The sequence below is a fragment of the Dama dama genome, chromosome 29 (assembly GCF_033118175.1).
Source record: "Dama dama isolate Ldn47 chromosome 29, ASM3311817v1, whole genome shotgun sequence".
Lineage (NCBI taxonomy): Eukaryota > Metazoa > Chordata > Mammalia > Artiodactyla > Cervidae > Dama > Dama dama.
The window spans coordinates 37,573,642-37,590,789 of NC_083709.1; the positions used below are offsets into that span (position 1 = coordinate 37,573,642).

The 17,148-nt window shown below is 34.2% G+C and overlaps 1 protein-coding gene and 1 non-coding gene across 5 annotated transcripts in view; both read left to right on the forward strand.

Annotated features, from left to right (window-relative positions):
- The window catches only part of PSIP1 (PC4 and SRSF1 interacting protein 1), a 50,638-nt gene that overhangs the window by 19,235 nt on the left and 14,255 nt on the right, over positions 1-17,148 (forward strand). For 3 of the 4 annotated variants that reach the window (XM_061132463.1, XM_061132465.1, XM_061132464.1), the window contains exons 5-13: positions 680-742; positions 6,437-6,533; positions 7,559-7,634; positions 11,389-11,617; positions 12,479-12,597; positions 15,287-15,342; positions 15,936-16,006; positions 16,215-16,316; positions 16,430-16,643. In XM_061132463.1, coding sequence (XP_060988446.1) covers positions 680-742; positions 6,437-6,533; positions 7,559-7,634; positions 11,389-11,617; positions 12,479-12,597; positions 15,287-15,342; positions 15,936-16,006; positions 16,215-16,316; positions 16,430-16,643 — 1,027 coding nt within the window. Of the gene's footprint in view, positions 1-679; positions 743-6,436; positions 6,534-7,558; positions 7,635-11,388; positions 11,618-12,478; positions 12,598-13,983; positions 14,124-15,286; positions 15,343-15,935; positions 16,007-16,214; positions 16,317-16,429; positions 16,644-17,148 lie in introns of those variants that run through there. The other variant, XM_061132467.1, reaches the window with a different exon arrangement.
- LOC133049045 (U6 spliceosomal RNA) lies at positions 5,071-5,177 on the forward strand. Its single transcript, XR_009691203.1, has one exon. It is a non-coding gene; the product is annotated as a U6 spliceosomal RNA (small nuclear RNA).

Genomic DNA, 17,148 nt, shown 5'->3' on the forward strand with positions numbered 1-17,148 from the left:
GAAAGGAATCTTTAGTTGCAGCACATGGAATCTAGTTTCCTGATCAGGGATCCATCCCAGGCCCCCTGTATTGGGAGTGCGGAGTCTTAGCTACTGGACTACCAGGGAGGTCCTTGGATGTTGTAAAGTTATTTTGCTGTGCAAAATATGAGGTATAGCTAAAAGACTGGCTTACTGTTTGTTAGGAATATTTTTAAAGTGAGGTGTTTAATTTTCTAGATGGATGGATGTATGGGAAAGGACATTGAACCAAATTTTTATAAACCTACATTTATTTCCAGCTCTGTATTTGATTATCTGAATGGGAATACTTACTCAGACCTTCTAGGCGTCATAAAATTGTTATACGATCAAGTCCTGACCACCTCTTAACGTTAACAGTCCTAAAACTGAAGATTCTGCTGTAGAAAGATTTCGTGTTTTGTAAATTTAAATAGACAAACCTCCCAGTGTACTAGCAAGTGTGACTTTAATATTTGATCTGACAAATTTTTTTTTTTGGACAGAGATACCAGTAATTCCTCTTATTTTGTAATGATAATATTAAGACTTTCAAAGTTTATAATTTCAAGCAAGTCCCCTAGTTCTTTCAGTGAAACATGTTTGTGATTTTTAATTTAAGAAACTTTGTTTCAGTTGTGGCATAATTTATCAGTTTCATCTTTTTTTCTTTTTATAGGATGTGACTAAAGCAATTGACATAACCACTCCAAAAGCTGCCAGAAGAGGGAGGAAGAGAAAGGTAATTCTACAGCTTAACCACAGAGATCTTAAAAGAGTTTTTATTTTAGCTGGATTGAGGAACTATAGACAGTGAAAAAACTGTGCTGTTTAAACTTAGTGTTTCACTCTTAAGTCTTTATTGTAAAGGGTAGGTTATGTTTACATATCAAAACTGTTCCTTTCTTAGTGATACAACATCCTTAAGTTGTTGCTGCTGCTGCTAAGTCGCTTTAGTCGTGTTCGACTCTCTGTGACGCTATAGACGGCAGCCCACCAGGCTCACCTGTCCCTGGGATTCTCCAGGCAAGAATACTGGAGTGGGTTGCCATTTCCTTCTCCAATGCATGCATGCATGCTAAGTCACTTCAGTCATGTCCAACTCTGTGCGACCCTATGGACAGCAGCCCTCCAGGCTCCTCTGCCCACAGGATTCTCCAAGCAAGAATACTGGAGTGGGTTGCCATTTCCTTCTCCCTCCTTAAGTTGAATGGTAAACAAAATAAAATGCACTAATTTTCATTCCTTTTTATGTTGCTGCCTTAAGTTTTCTCTATAAAATGGACAATATATATACTTTATATTATTGAGAGGATTAAATCAGTTAAGACATATAAAATATCTATAATAAATCCTTATACATGGTAAGTGCTTTATAAATGTCCACTATTATGCTGTTGTTACTACTTTACAACATTGTTGCATGAAATGAGAGGACGTGACAGTTTGGGATGAAGTACATCTTAGGATTTTAATTAATGTTTTCTTCTTTCCTATGTGAAGTTTTGTTCATCACACCTATTTATGAATAGGTCAGAAAAACTATTATTATATGACAAAGCTACAAAGAAAACTTGTGTTCAGTTTGTTTTTTTTTTAATGGCAAATTATGATACTAGTTTATTATTTTGGCCAAGCCACACAGCACATGGGATCTTAGTATGCAGCACATGGGATTTTATTTCCCTCACCTGGGATTGAACTCATGCCCCCTGCAGTGGAAGCACAGATTCTCACAATTCTCAACTGCTTCACTACCAGGGAACTCCAAGGGTTCAGTCTTTTTAAAAGGGTTGTTTTTTTCCTCTCGTAGTACTGTAGTGTGAGTTCAGCGTCTTTAATTAAAGCCACTGTAATTATTTGTTTTCATATTTTACTTCCAGTGGCTTTTTATCCCCTGTGGGGGATGTGTGTGTGAAGGGGCTGTGATAACTTGAACAAGATTTTAAAAGATAGGCAGAATTTTGACAGGCAGATGGAGGAGTAGAGGAGGACAGAGGCATAAGAGAAAACTTGGCTTCAAGCATTTCTAGTACGCATTTCAGTATTGTCAGACCATAATGTTTGAGGGAAGCAAGTATGAAAAACACCAGTGTGTTATCCTGAAGAACTTCAACTTAAGAGAACTGGTGGATAGCCATTGAATCATTTTAAATTTCAGATACTTCTCCTTTTAAAGCAGTGTAAATGATGGGAATTGAAGCAGAGTGAGACTATTTTCCTGATAAATTGATTCAGAATTTTGGTACTCACTTCACTGGCCCAGGCAGAAAATCATTAGTGAATAAGGAAGATAATGTCTTTGTTCTTGTTGAATTACATTTTTGTTGAGACAGACAGTAAATACATAAGACAATTAAAATGGGGAATTATGATTGTGACTTGGTAACTAAATTATGAAACCCTTTCTAAAGAGTTAGCCTAACATTTTTAGCGGTATAGGTGAAAGATGGGACGCTAAGAGCCCCGTATGGGGTAACGTTAACAGCTGACTGAAAGTGGGTGTGAATGGAGAAGGAGGAAGCCAGGATGACTTGGGGCGCTGGCTTGGATGACTGGGTATATACTGAGATGCGGAAGATGTCTTGGGAGTAGACGCTGAGAAGGTGAAACACCTTTGAAAATTAGACTGAAAATATGTATTTTTCTGACACCAAAAGGGGTAAAGGTAGGAGTTACAGATGTGGTCTCATATAAATACAGGTTATTAGATGGTTAGTCAAGGGGGAAAGTTTACCAAGAACCACACAGAAACCAGAATCCTGAGGGTAATATGTAGTAGCCGTGAAAGGTTGCCTTGTAAAATTGTGGTGGAGAATGAACTGTCAGGAGAAAATCTAAGAGAAGCTATCAAGATAAACAAGGAAGGAGAGAATTCTAAGAATGAGGGAGTGGTTAGTAGTGTCCTGATGCAGAGGGGGTCCAGTAAGTTTTGACAGTTAGGATCTGCCAGGATACTTTAAGGTCAAATGATAAGAACAGGTGAAGTAGACTAAAGAATAAAATGTTTAATGTTAAAATTACACTGTGGTTTTGAAATCTTTGAAGTGAGGAGAGAGAATGCAACAAGGATTTGCCATGGTTAAGGGAGGGTGTTAAAGTAAAAATAATATAATAGAGGCTTTAACACTTTTTCTTTGTGAAAGCAGGAAATAGCAAAGATATTGAAAGAGTTTAAATTATTGAAAGTTAAGAATAATGCTGAGTGAGAGAAAAGGGAGAACACATTTAAAGAAACTGATTTAATGGGAAAGAGACATTTTTCATCTTTTTTAACATTGAAGGGAATGGACTATTAAAAGTTTCTAGGGAGACTTGGAAATTAAGGGAATCCCTTCCTGCTGGCCTCAGTCTCTCCCTTCTCCCTCACTGAATTCAAAGCAAGACTGCATATATGGTATAAGGCAAGAAGAAAGGATTGAAAGTTTATGCTAGAGGGAGGAGAAGGAAAGGGAATGACAAAAGACAGGGTAAAGGATTAATGGATAACTCTGACCACAAATGAAGCTGCATAAAATGAATGCATGTTTGTAGATTCCCCCCCACCCCCAGCAGGGCTCAGATCAGTAGGGAATAATAAAACAAGGAAGGTAGTGTTTTATGGTAATCCTCTGTTGGAGATTTGTGGGACAGGTGGAGCAAAACAAGAATGCAGATGACTAACAGTCCCATGAGATTTTTGTAGGGTTGGGAGGCCTTTATTTAAAGTCATGGAGTAGAGCTAGCAAATGGGGTAATAAATGGGGAGAAAATTTGTTAAAAGGATTCAGTTCAGTCCAGTTCAGTCACTCACTTGTGTCCGACTCTTTGCGACCCCATGAACTGCAGCACGCCAGGCCTCCCTGTTCATCACCAACTCCCGGAGTCCACCCAAACCCATGTCCATTGAGTCGGTGATACCATCCAACCATCTCATCCTCTGTTGTCCCCTTCTCCTCCTGCCCTCAATCTTTCCCAGCATCAGGGTCTTTTCCAATGAGTCAGCTCTTCGCATCAGGTGGCCAAAGTATTGGAGTTTCAGCTTCAACATCAGTCCTTCCAGTAAACACCCAGGACTGATTTCCTTTAGGATGGACTGGTTGGATCTCCTTGCAGTCCAAGGGACTCTCAAGAGTCTTCTCCAACACCACAGTTCAAAAGCATCAGTTCTTCGGCGCTCAGCTTTCTTCACAGTCCAACTCTCACATCCATACATGACCACTGGAAAAACCATAACCTTGACTAGACGGACCTTTGTTGGCAAAGTAATGTCTCTGCTTTTTAATAAGCTGTTTAGGTTGCTCATAACTTTCCTTCCAAGGAGTAAGCGTCTTTTAATTTCATGAGATCTCATTTGAAAAAACCTGGATGCTGGGAAGGATGGAAGACAAAAAGGAGAAGGGGGCGGCAGAGAATGGGATGGTTAGATAGTATCACCAACTCAATGGCCATGAATTTGAGTAAACTACAGGAGATAGTGGAGGACAGAGGAGCCTGGTGTGCTGCAGTCCATAGTCACAGACTCAGACTCCACTTAGCAACTGAACAGTAGAGGTCCCAGTGAGATAAAACGTAGAAGAAATTAATCTAGTTAGAATATTTGCATTTAAAATATTTAGATATATGTTTGAAGTAATAGTCCTTTCTCTAGATAAATATTTCTTATTCTTTGAGTTTATTAATAGTTTCATGAGGAGTGGTTTTGACTTACATGATTTTGCTGTAATAGTCAAGAATATATGTCTGTGGAGGGGCTGTACTTTTGCTTATTAAAGTGTTTATTTGTGGTATTAGTTATAGATGAACTTGCTATCTCTAACTGGTATCTCCTCAAAAAGATTCATACCTCTAATTCTTAATGCAGTGTCATGAGTTATTTCCAAAAGTTGAAAGTGTAATTGAAGAGAGGTTTTTCTTTTGGCACTGAAAGAGCTTATCAGTTTGAACTGAATTTTGGAGAACTTTGGCCCTCCTAACCCCTCACCCTCCTAACTCCTTAATAGGAGCTTTCATACAGTCTTGGGTTCTCAACCTTTGTTATGAAAACAGATGCCCAGCTTCTTACTCCAGAGCTATCAAATTAGGAGTGGGGTGCTCGCTTCGGCAGCACATATACTGGAATTGGAACGACACAGAGAAGATTAGCATGGCCCCTGCGCAAGGATGACACGCAAATTCGTGAAGCGTTCCATATTTTAAAAAAAAAAAAAAATTAGGAGTGGGGCAGAGATGGTCTCTAAGTTCTTAAAATTCAACTATTTATAATGAAAAACTGGATAAATTCTTAAGTGGGATTCCTGAGTCAGATTTGCATATTTTGTATTGTTGATATTCATAATGATCAGTAATGTTTCACCAGTTTATTGATTTGATCACTGTTAATCAACATATGAATAATTCTCCATATCCTTACCAGTATTTGTCATTATCTCAAGTGTTTGCAAACCAGATTGTTGATTAAAAGATTAAGACTTTTTATCAGTAAGATTGGATTATGCAAGTTTTTGCAAGTGATGCTTTATTGCCTTTAGTTTGTTAGATCAGGCTGAATTCTAAGTAGTTGAAGGTGAGGAAGCAGCTCATAGTATAATCCTCATTGCTCTTTTTGACCTCTTCACTGTTTCTTTTCTCTCTTCCATTTTGATGTTATGCTTGCGTTTCCTTTCTAATTGTGATTATTAACCTTGATTCTGCTCTAATGCTTGACTTGATTAAATGGATTCTCATTTGGGGCTGTTGTCTCATTACCTTTAGGGCATTATAGTTTGCAAAGGTTTGTTGGGATTTCTTTACAGTAAGTCCTTCTTCATGGAATATAATAACTCCTAGGGAAGAACAGCAGATCTGTCTCATTTCAAAAATAACATGTGTATATTAACAAAAGTTAAAAAATGGAAATATCAGCAACTTAATTTATTGCCTTTTTTAACATTAATTTAGGTTGTATATCATAAGTACACAGTGTAAAGTGTTAGCATTTTGAGATATTTAATGAAAGTACATTTATAAGCAATGTGTGGGCTATTCAGTGTAATACTTTACTCAACACTTTGCATCAAGAATATTCAACTTATTTTTGCAAATGACTCTTTTTAGATTGAGAAGATCTAAAAAGTGAAGTTTTATTGTTTGTTTCCTATAATCATAGCTAAGTTTGAGGATATCACTGAGTCAACTGTTGAAAAGTGAAAATCATACAGAAGTAACGCTTAGGGACTTCCCTGGTGGTGGTCCAGTGGCTAAAACCGCTACAATGCAGGGGGCCCAGGTTCAACCCCTGGCCAGGGAACTAGATTGCACATGCCAAAACTAAGATGTAGCACAGCCAAATAAATGAATTTTTTTCCCTCTAAGTTATGCTTATATTTGAACTTATTTTACAGTGCATGTTTTTGCCATTAAACTAATAAACTTAGTATGCCTACCATGCTAAATAATTTAAATCTTTGTTATTCAGGCAGAAAAACAAGTAGAAACTGAGGAGGCTGGAGTAGTGACTACGGCAACAGCATCTGCTAATCTAAAAGTGAGTCCTAAAAGAGGACGACCTGCAGGTAGGATTGTTAATGTTTAAATATCTGGCTTGTGATCAGTATTCTAATCCATTTAAGTGCTGTACCTTAGCTACTTTGGTATAGGTGAATAGACATTTGGTTATGTGTAACATATACATTTTAAAGAAGATAAACATTAAGGTTTCTGCTCTCTGATAAGGTATTTAAATTTGAAATAATTGCTTGAGACTTTTTCATTTTCTTTTTATCCCCATTTTCTGTTAATAGCAGCAAATGAGGCTGTGGTGAGATATATATTCCATGACTAATGGGTTTATTTTACCTGTTAACTTTAGAAAACTTAAGCTTTCCAAATGGAATTGTAATTAAAGCAAGAGAAAACATTTGAGTTATCAAAGTTACTAATTTTAAAATTTTTGCATTCTTTATTAGGACCTATACAATATGCAGATGTCTTCAGCCTATTTAAAATATTTTCCTAATTTGACAAATAGGAAATAGTTTGGAAGGATCTGTCTCTAATACAAAGTAAAACAAAGAAAGTTAGCCAGGATAGAGACAATTTTTTTTCCTACTTCATAATACAGGATTCTTAATGAAACAGATTTAAACTGAGTAACACCCCCCCCCAATTTGTTTACCTTTTTCTTTGGATTTTAATATTGTAATGGATCAAATTAATGGTATTGTTAGAAAATCTAGTGAATTCTGATAAAGAATTTTCAAAGTCATGAACATAGATTTACAAATGATATTGTGGTATGTATATGAATGTTGAATATAAGGACTATTATCTACTATAAAGTTGAATTTTGTGTCATTCATGTTAAAACAACAGTGAAGGATGTTCTTTTAAGTCTTCAGCCATACTAAGGGTAAATTGAAAATAACTTTGATTTACTTCTCTAAATTGTTGTTACTCATTTGAATGAGGATATGATTTTTAAAACCTAGAGTAAAAAAAAACCCAAAGTAATTATATCTGTAATAACTACTAATTAATATTCTTAGTATGTATATTTATAACTTTGTAGTTATAAAAATTCTTTTCCTGTGAATGTTAGCTACAGAGGTCAAGATTCCAAAACCAAGAGGCAGACCCAAAATGGTAAAACAGCCTTGTCCTTCAGAGAGTGACATGTGAGTATTATAATCAGTCATGCAATAAATGAGACATTTCACTTTAAGTATGTATGAACTTATTTGCATTTCTACAAGTTTTTATTTACAGATGATTGTTATTCTGTTTTGTATTGCTTAGAATTACAAGAGAAATTCTTTAAAACATAGTTTTATTATATAAAAAAGTTACGGTTGATAGGGAATCAAGAAAAATTTGATATCATTTCATTAATCTAAGACATTTTCTTATATAGCAGGATGTAAGATACTCACATACTGCAGGATAAAATTTATAATAGTTCTCTTTAAAGAAATTTTTTTAAAAAATTAAAAAGAAATTTTTAGACTAGGTGTTTTTTACCCCACCCCCCAGACAAAGTATTTTTGAAACAATTTCCACAAATATTGCTCTTCTAGAATAGCCTTTATTTCAAAATAACACTTAAAATTATTTTTGTAAATGTAAAATTTTAAAGTCTTTTGGAATGGTAACTGCTTTTAGTTAGCAACAAAACAATCAGTATTTTCTGTTATTCTTCTTTGCCACCTTTCTTTTCTATGTGGATCTTACTTGTGTCAGCTTTCTGGGTAGAAACTTCACCAATAGGAATGTATGTCTAGACAAACAAGGCAAAACTTTGTAGCTATTGTCTTTGAAGATTTTATAGGAAAAGGCTCAGGTATGTCATTTAAGAATGGATTTACAGTGTTTTGAATGAAAATAGTTTATTGGAAATTTCAGTTACAGAACAATTTAAGATTGTTGGTACTTTTTAACCAATACATGTTGAAAGAGTTTTATTTTATTTCCAAGGTAGCTGTTTAAATATTCTTAAAAATAGTGGCAAAAAATTACAACATGGCTTTAATTACTATAGTGAAATTAAAATATTAAAGTACATGCAGGTGAGTTTGTTGTTAAACATTTCAAATGAATCTCTCTCATCCCCTCTGTAAGATGTCTTCTCTAATCAAGGCATCAAGTCTAGGATTTCATGATCAATTTAAGGCCTTGATGTAGAGACGTAGGAACTAAAACACAGGTCATCTGCTCCCTTCTCCCCTTTATATATGCACATTGATCTGGAATAGGGAACCATAAATAATCCCAAGGACAAGATTATGAGGCATATAGCAGTCATTGCTCCCTAGGAAATAAGAAATTCTGTTGGGAAAATATTGTGAGATCCCCATTTTATATATAAGCATATTTCCTTGATTAGGTCCATCCCACTTTTTCCTGACAGTATCTTCTAGTCCATTTCTCTCCTTGACTTTTGGCCCTTTCTTTGGAGAGTTCTCCACTTTCTCAGTATCATCATTAGTTATCTTTTTCAGTATCCATAGTTGCACTGGAAAGTGCTACCCTCCTTACTAGCTGAGTAGCTTTCTTAGTCTCCTTTCATGCTTTAGGGAGTTTGACTCAAGATTCCTTTTTAAATCTCCATTACTTTCCCTTATGCAGATTGGTATCACTTTTGGTAGTGTAACAATACTTTATTGTTAGTGTGTGTGTCCATTTCATTCTAGTCAGCTTCATGTGCAGTGGTCTAACTCATAAGACTTCACCAGACATGCTTATCTTTTTACACTTAGGTAAAAGTACTTTGAGTTTATATGTTTTCTTGAAAATCCACTTCCTGGTTTCTTTTTCCTACAATCATTTGCTTATCAGAAGGATCAAGGTATCTCAGTTTGAATTCTTAAGGAAAGGCTGGCAACTTAATACATTACCTTGACTGTGTCTTTGACTCCTGTCTTTGTCTGAATTTAAAAATCTTTTTTAGGCTGGAAACTACTTTCAACACTGAGGTGCATGGTTATTTTTTTTCTCCTTCCTTTGCTGTCCTATTATTTTTTGAACTTACTTTTTCTTGAAGTTCCTGATCAAATTTATGTTGCTAACAATCAACTGAAGATGCCAGTATTTTGTCTTGAAACCTCTTCCCTCAAAGCCAAAAATTCACTGAATAAATTTTCTTTCCAGTTGTCACAGATGATAGTTTGGTGTGTTGTATGGTAGGGTTTCAAATGCAAAGCAAGTGTCACACGTTCTAGGTTTCCATGATGGACAACTCCAGTAGGTTACAATATTTATTTCTCATTTGTGCTGTATATAGGCTAGGCATTGGCTGTTACAGCTACTCTTAGCTCTGTATCTCGACAAAAACTCAGTGGAGTGCAGAGCAAAACTATATAAACCCTTTTAAATTGTAAGCTGTCCACCGTAAGAACAATGGGTATCTTTCGTGGTGACAGCTTCTTTGCAGTGGGTCCTGAAATAAGACGATAGAATGGAGTCCAGAGAAGCTGAAACCATCTCCTAATCCTCATGTAAAGATCTGTTACAAGTCATTGAGATATTTGGGGTTGTTTTTTTATTAAACTGTATTTATAATTTCCTTTAGTATAATTTTCCTCCCATACCTTGACCTGTTAATAGAGAACTTATCCCCAAGAGGTCTATTTTTCATGGAGGATGGTAAGGAGGGAACTATGGTGAAAAGACTTAATTGTAGTTATGTTTATGGGAATTCTCTGCTTTAATACTGTTTTTTAAAACTTAGAAATAATCCATTTCTTAACAGCACATGATACACGTTTTAAGTCTACTTTTAAAAAAGAAAAGTAGTCACATGTTTCTCCAGTGAGTGTGTGTCATAATTCTTAAAATGTTTATTCCTTGTTATGTATGCATTTTTCTTGTTTAGAATATGTTGCTCGAAGCAGATCTGTGGGGTTAAAAGGATATTTTTATTTTTAATACCTGCCTCTTTGCACAGGGGGTAGCATTTTGGGGGAGGCAATTGGTCAGTAACTTTTAAGAGCCATGAAAATGCCTTTTATATTTGATCCTATATTCTGCGTCTCCACGAAATGATCATTATCAAAATATTTAATTTGTGGAGATACTAAAGTTAAGTGATTTTGCTTGCCTGCTTTATCTTCCATTGATTAGAAGTAAAGGGTGAAACCCATATAACATTTGAAAATAAACATAGCCAATGACAGTTACGTGATCAAAAATTTCTAAAGAAATGTGTTTTTTTTTCCCTTTGGCAAGTTAATAATCTCAAGGGTTCAAGGAAGCAGTTGTCTGGAAAGTCAGTTGATTTGGAATTGAGATATTGGGCTAACTGACCTTTTTGCAATATCATTTTCTCATCTGTTAAATGGAATGGGTTGGACTAAATGATCCTGGGGTTCCTTGCAGCTTTTAAATAACATGTGAAATTCTCAATAAAATTCCTTGAACACTGCATAATATTAATTGACCATATATCTAACCATTATATGCATGAATTGAGCCTTTTAAATTGCAAGGAATATTTCTTCAAATTTTAAAATGACTGTATTTCACCATACTAGTTTGATTCTGCAATTGTATTTTTGCCAGTGTGGCTAAAATCTAGGGATCTCACACACCTCATACAGTGCTGTTCCCCAGAGTCAAGAATAGTACCATGGCATCTAAGATGGTACCCAGTATTATTTTTAAGTGAATGAGTTACAAAGAACTTAGAAAATGGGGGGGAAAATCACTCTTCTGTTACCCTAATGCCACTGTTAATTTTTCTATCTTCTAACTTATATTGAAAGGATGTTCTTTTTTGTGATAGGCTGATAATGACCCTTCCTTGAAGATATTTAAAATTTGTTTTTAAATAAAAAACTGTGTATCCAAAATAGCTATTAACTTGGAGATTGTGGGTGAATGACAAGATCTATAGATACATAAAGTTTATTTTTCATTGTTTTACCTGTAAAATAGGATAACTGAAGACGACAAAAGCAAGAAAAAGGGGCAAGAGGAAAAACAACCTAAAAAACAGCTTAAAAAGGATGAAGAGGGCCAGAAGGAAGAAGAAAAGCCAAGAAAAGAGCCAGATAAAAAAGAGGGGAAAAAGGAAGTTGAATCAAAAAGGAAAAATTTAGCCAAAACAGGGGTTACATCAACCTCTGATTCTGAAGAAGAAGGAGATGATCAAGAAGGTGAAAAGGTAGAATGTTTGCATATCAGATAAAACCTTTGTTTTATTTTTAGTTTCTTATGTAGTTCTTTAGATCAAGATTTCAGTATCTTTATAAATATGATTAAAAGTTAAAATGAATCTCTTTACCTTTCTGAATAAACTTCAGTTAGCTGTGTTAAAAAGCAAATTGGAAGCCTTATTGTACATCGTTAAGTTTATCTTACCTCTTCATAATTAAATGGGAGTTAAATGTTGCATGATAAACTTCCAATAACCCCATCTACCTAGAAAAGGTAGGAAAGTAAAGAATTAAGCCAAGTAAGTTGTGACCAGTGACAACAGATGTAAAAAGGTAAATTTGTACATAGATTTATATTATTGATCTCAATGAGCACTTCAGACCTACTTAGTGTACATTTTATTAGTGGTACTTTATTTGGATGCAACAAAAGTTTTGTGTATAGCCTTGGAAATCTACAGACCCAGGTTGTGTAGGTTTTTAATTTATGTTTATCTAACTTATTAATACCCTCAGAAGCCCCGGACCTAAAATTCCATAGGTTGAGCAGGCACTTATCAGTAAAGGTACTGAAGTCAGTGTAGAGGCAAACAGCCTAATGTACTTCATTTTAATCCATATTAACCAAAGCATGTCATTCCTATAGCAATGCAGTAAATAGATTATGAATCCCAAATTCATCAAGGGGAAAGTTAAATTTAGACAGCAACAACGTGTAATTCTAAGATTTTTTTAAATTAGTAATTTAAGTATTTGTCCCTTAAGAAAACCAGTTGCTGCTTTTCTCCCACAATTGTAACCATAGAATTTCTGCATTAGTCACTGACTTGATAGTTAACTAAAACCATCCTAATTCTCAAATACAACAGAAGAGAAAAGGTGGAAGAAACTTTCAGACTGCTCATAGAAGGAATATGCTCAAAGGACAACATGAGAAAGAAGCTGCAGATAGAAAACGCAAGCAAGAAGAACAAATGGAAACTGAGCAGTAAGTATTTTCTTATTCTAAATTTCAATTTCTTTTTTAAGCCAGCATGAAAATTTTACACAATAGAATCTCATTTTCAAGACTTTCTGAAGCCTTCTAAAGAAGTGACTTTGCCCATGTGTTAGAAAAATGTCTTCAGTATATGATAATCATATTTCAGGCTTCATTCTTTTCTGAGTAAAGAGGATGAAATTCACTGAGATAATCACCCTATGAATTATTTTGAATTTAAACCGAAAGTGCAGATAGGGTTTAACTGCTTCAAGGCTTTGTAGAAAATGTCCTCATCCTCTGCTGTTTTCTTGTATGATATTAAATACAGAAAGATGATAAATTAGTGGACAAAGAATGAAAGAAATATCTATCTTTGTCATACCACCAGCAGGCCTCCCCCCGAAGACCAGCAAAAATAACAAAAGCACAGTTGGAAACCCATGAAGCCAGTACAAGTAAATTTAAAAGGCTGACAGGGTTTGCATTAGATGTGTGCAATATAAATCAAGATAATAAGTTTTGATACTTGGAGATAATATATACTTACCATGGGGAATTTCTTCCCCCTTTAAGTTTATTCTCTAAAATAATTTTATAAGGAAAAGAGCAATGACAATGATGATTAGGCTTCATGTGTTTATTACATTTGTTTTCTTAGTTATCTTTAGACTGTCTCTTCTGAGGTCTTTCTCTGAAAAACGTTTCTTTCTTTGTGAAACGTCTTGCATTTTCTGACTAAACTGTTTTTTTGTTGTTTTAGTGAGGAGGTGATTTTAAAAACATGCTGTAGGTCACTAAGACAAACTTAAGCAGTGAAAATTCTTAAAAAAAACTATTCTTAAATAATTTTGTACCTTTTCTTTATATAATAAATCTGTAAGCTGAAAGTCTTGTTAAGTATAGCATTTGACCATCTCCTTTCTTAGTTTTTTGGAGGATATATAAGCAGTTTTAGCTATAAGAGGGAGTAATTTAAAAATTGATTTAAAGCTCAGAAATGTTACTCCCTTTAATCTGTTAGACTTGGACCATTTATGTAAATATTAGTTATTTTTTTGTTACCTATCCTTTTCTGTCCTTTCACTGAAAAGTTGTTGGACTGTTTGTTGCTTTTAACTTCATTGTGCTCCCCAAATTAAGATATAAAATTAGTTGTTGCTTAGTAAATCTAGCCCAACCCTTTAGTATCTCAAGTTAATCTTTATGTGTTTCAATTTCTTTTTGAATGTCCTCCGAATGTAACTTTCTCAAATTCTAATATTTGTGTTTTCTTTCCTTCTTCTGTTATTACAAAACTTTGTACTTGGACAGTTTTGCTCTGTAAAGCATTTCAGATGCAGCTTGTATGAAATGCATTATGCAAAAATAAAGTTTATTGTATTGTATTCCCAGCCAAACAACATGTAATCTACAGTAATAAAAAATATATCTCATTTTGGGCTCAAAGCATTAATCCAGTTACTGAAAAGAGAATACAAGTGGAGCAAACAAGAGATGAAGATCTTGAGACAGACTCATTGGACTGAATTTGCCCCTCCCCCCCTTTGATGGAAGAATGTTCCAGATTCTAAATTGAGGACTTCATTAATGGCATTATATTACTGTGTTACGATTGTTAAAAAAAAATTTCCTGTAAGGTACACACTACATGCTAAGGTCGGCCATCATTCCTGTTAAGTTTTTTACCAAGCTTAAAATGAAGCTTTGTGTTTGAAAGTTACAAGCTCAGATGAAGATGGTGGTTGTACATTATTTCATTTAGAAAATAGAAAAATTCATTTTGTTTTGAAGCTAGGTGTTAAACTGGAGTAGCTATATTATACCCCTAGAGAATGGGGCAGTTGTGCCCTTCCCTTGACATACCTTTGTTGTTTAATTCTTTAGAATATTAATAATTGTTTTTTTAATCCTGAGAGATTAAACAGTAGACTTGTTAAGAAAACAAAAATGAAACTGTAACCAAAATTTTAAAATAAAGTTTTTTTAAAAAAAAACCTGATTTTTAGATATTTTTTGTTCTTGTCTATTTCAATTGGTTTATTATAGTAGGGCCCGAACTCTTAAGGTACTAGAAATTATTAAGAATTCATTTTTAAATGGTTATTTTTGTGATTTACAGTAAAATGGTACCTTTTCATTTGTGAAATGGTATGTAAACACTAGTGAATGTCATTTAAGTTTGATTTAGTGGCAAAATAAATCCCACTTTATTGTAATATAGTAGCATTATAGTCTATTTAAATCTTGTAACTAACTTTGAACCCCTCAAATTACCTACCTTTTGGAGATGTGGGAACAATTAAATCAGTCTAATTTGACATGCTATTTTAGAATTCATGAAACACAGGCATTCTCTTCCCACTATGGCCTATTTATCCACTGACCCTGCAGTTGGTCTTTTAACACACTACTGTTGGAATAAAATTGCACAAAAGCAGCTGTTAAAATCTGTAATGCCACTGAAAAATTAGATTATTAGATTATTTTAGTATGTTAATTTTTATGTTTTGTTTATATTTATACTAATTAATACTAATGTGGCATTGCAAAGGTCTAAAAATTATAGTCAATTCCTTGTGATCTAGGTCACTTAACTATTTTAAAGAAGAAAACTTTTACAAAAGGGATTGTGGGCATTTGGTAATCAGTCACAGAGTTCCAATGTTTTTGAAATATTTGTGTTAACATTTGATAGGCAGAATAAAGATGAAGGAAAGAAGCCAGAAGTTAAGAAAGTGGAGAAGAAGCGAGGTTAGTTATTTCACTTTCTAAGATGTATAATGTTACACACAGAAAGGAAGTTTTACAGACACTTAATTGTATACATTTTGGAATCAGTCATTTGATATTCTTATTGTACAAGTACACATTTTAAATCCCTAGTGGATTCTGTTCTGCTTTGCACTTTTTAAGTATTATCAGAAAGGTGGTCATGTTTTTTATTTTACTGCTCCTTATATGATGAAGTCAGATTTATTTTATTGTAACACTACCTAAAGCAAGATGTTTCCCCATTTCTGACAAATTTGGTTTCAGATGGATATTTTAGTTTTGGTTAAATATGTAAGGGAAAGGCAGGTGCTAAAGGATTGAGAAGGAGTTAGTGGATGCAGACCACCTATTTTAGAGACAGTGCAGCTAGTCAGTGATTCTTTGCTTATATGATGAATGTTGGTTTCCTAAACTAAAGACTAAAAATGGCAGATAATTTCTTAATGATGTAAGCAGATTACTAAGAACATTTTTAAAAAATTACCACTTCTTTCCATTATACTTTGTTTAGATTATACAAAAACACTGGTTTTGGAAAACATATTTACTGTGTTTCACATTTTAATTTATAGAAACATCAATGGATTCTCGACTTCAAAGGATACATGCTGAAATTAAAAATTCACTCAAAATTGATAATCTTGTAAGTGTTTAATACCTCATTTAAAAATACAGTGCTTTTGTAGCTTCATGTTTTTTTCTAACATGGTTTGATAAGTATGTGTAAATATGAGATAACAGAATGTTACTGGCTATTTTGTATGCCTTGTTATTTGAGATTTTTAAAGTAATCTTTGGATTCTATGAGTTGTGGTAATTAACAGTTATGAAATTACTGTTTTGTCATGAAGGATGTCAACAGATGTATTGAGGCCTTGGATGAACTGGCTTCACTTCAGGTCACAATGCAACAAGCTCAAAAACACACAGAGATGATTACAACACTGAAAAAAGTAAGTGATCTTTAGTTATGCAGATTTTAAAAATTTCCTCATTATCACCACTTCATTAAATAACATTCAGAAACCAATTAGGAAAATTCTGAGCTTATCTTTTGTTTTCCCAGATACGGCGATTCAAAGTTAGTCAGGTTATCATGGAAAAGTCTACAATGTTGTATAACAAGTTTAAGAACATGTTTTTGGTTGGTGAAGGAGATTCTGTGATCACACAAGTGCTGAACAAATCTCTTGCCGAACAAAGACAGCATGAGGAAGCAAATAAAACCAAAGATCAAGGGAAGAAAGGGCCAAACAAAAAGCTAGAAAAGGAACAAACAGGTATGTGGTGACAATTTTTTGGAATTACTTTTTAAAAATGGCTTTGATATTTAATCTTATTAATGCCTTAACCTACAGTAGTTGATGGGAGTCCCAGAAGAACTTAGCAGAGTCTGCTCAATCTAAGCTTCTGGGTTTTTTTTTTTCATCCTTAAGTTTATATCAAGTAGTGTTTACTGGTAGTAGTGGTTGCTATTGTTTTCATTTAAATAAGGGAAAATTTCTAACCTACACAAAAGTCACGAGGAATGAACTTCCTTTGTCAGCTTCAGCAGCTATCAACACATGATCACTGGTCTTTTATTATATCTCCCAAGTTTTTCACTGACACTCCTGAAGATTATTTTGAAGCAGATTCCTATGCTATTTCAGTCATAAACATTTTAAAGTGTATATATGAGCAAAATTTAAAACAGAACATATAATACAGGTATGCTTATACTCCAGGAATACTGTGGATTCAGTTTCAGACTGCTGTAATAAAGTCAGTCACACGGCATACAGA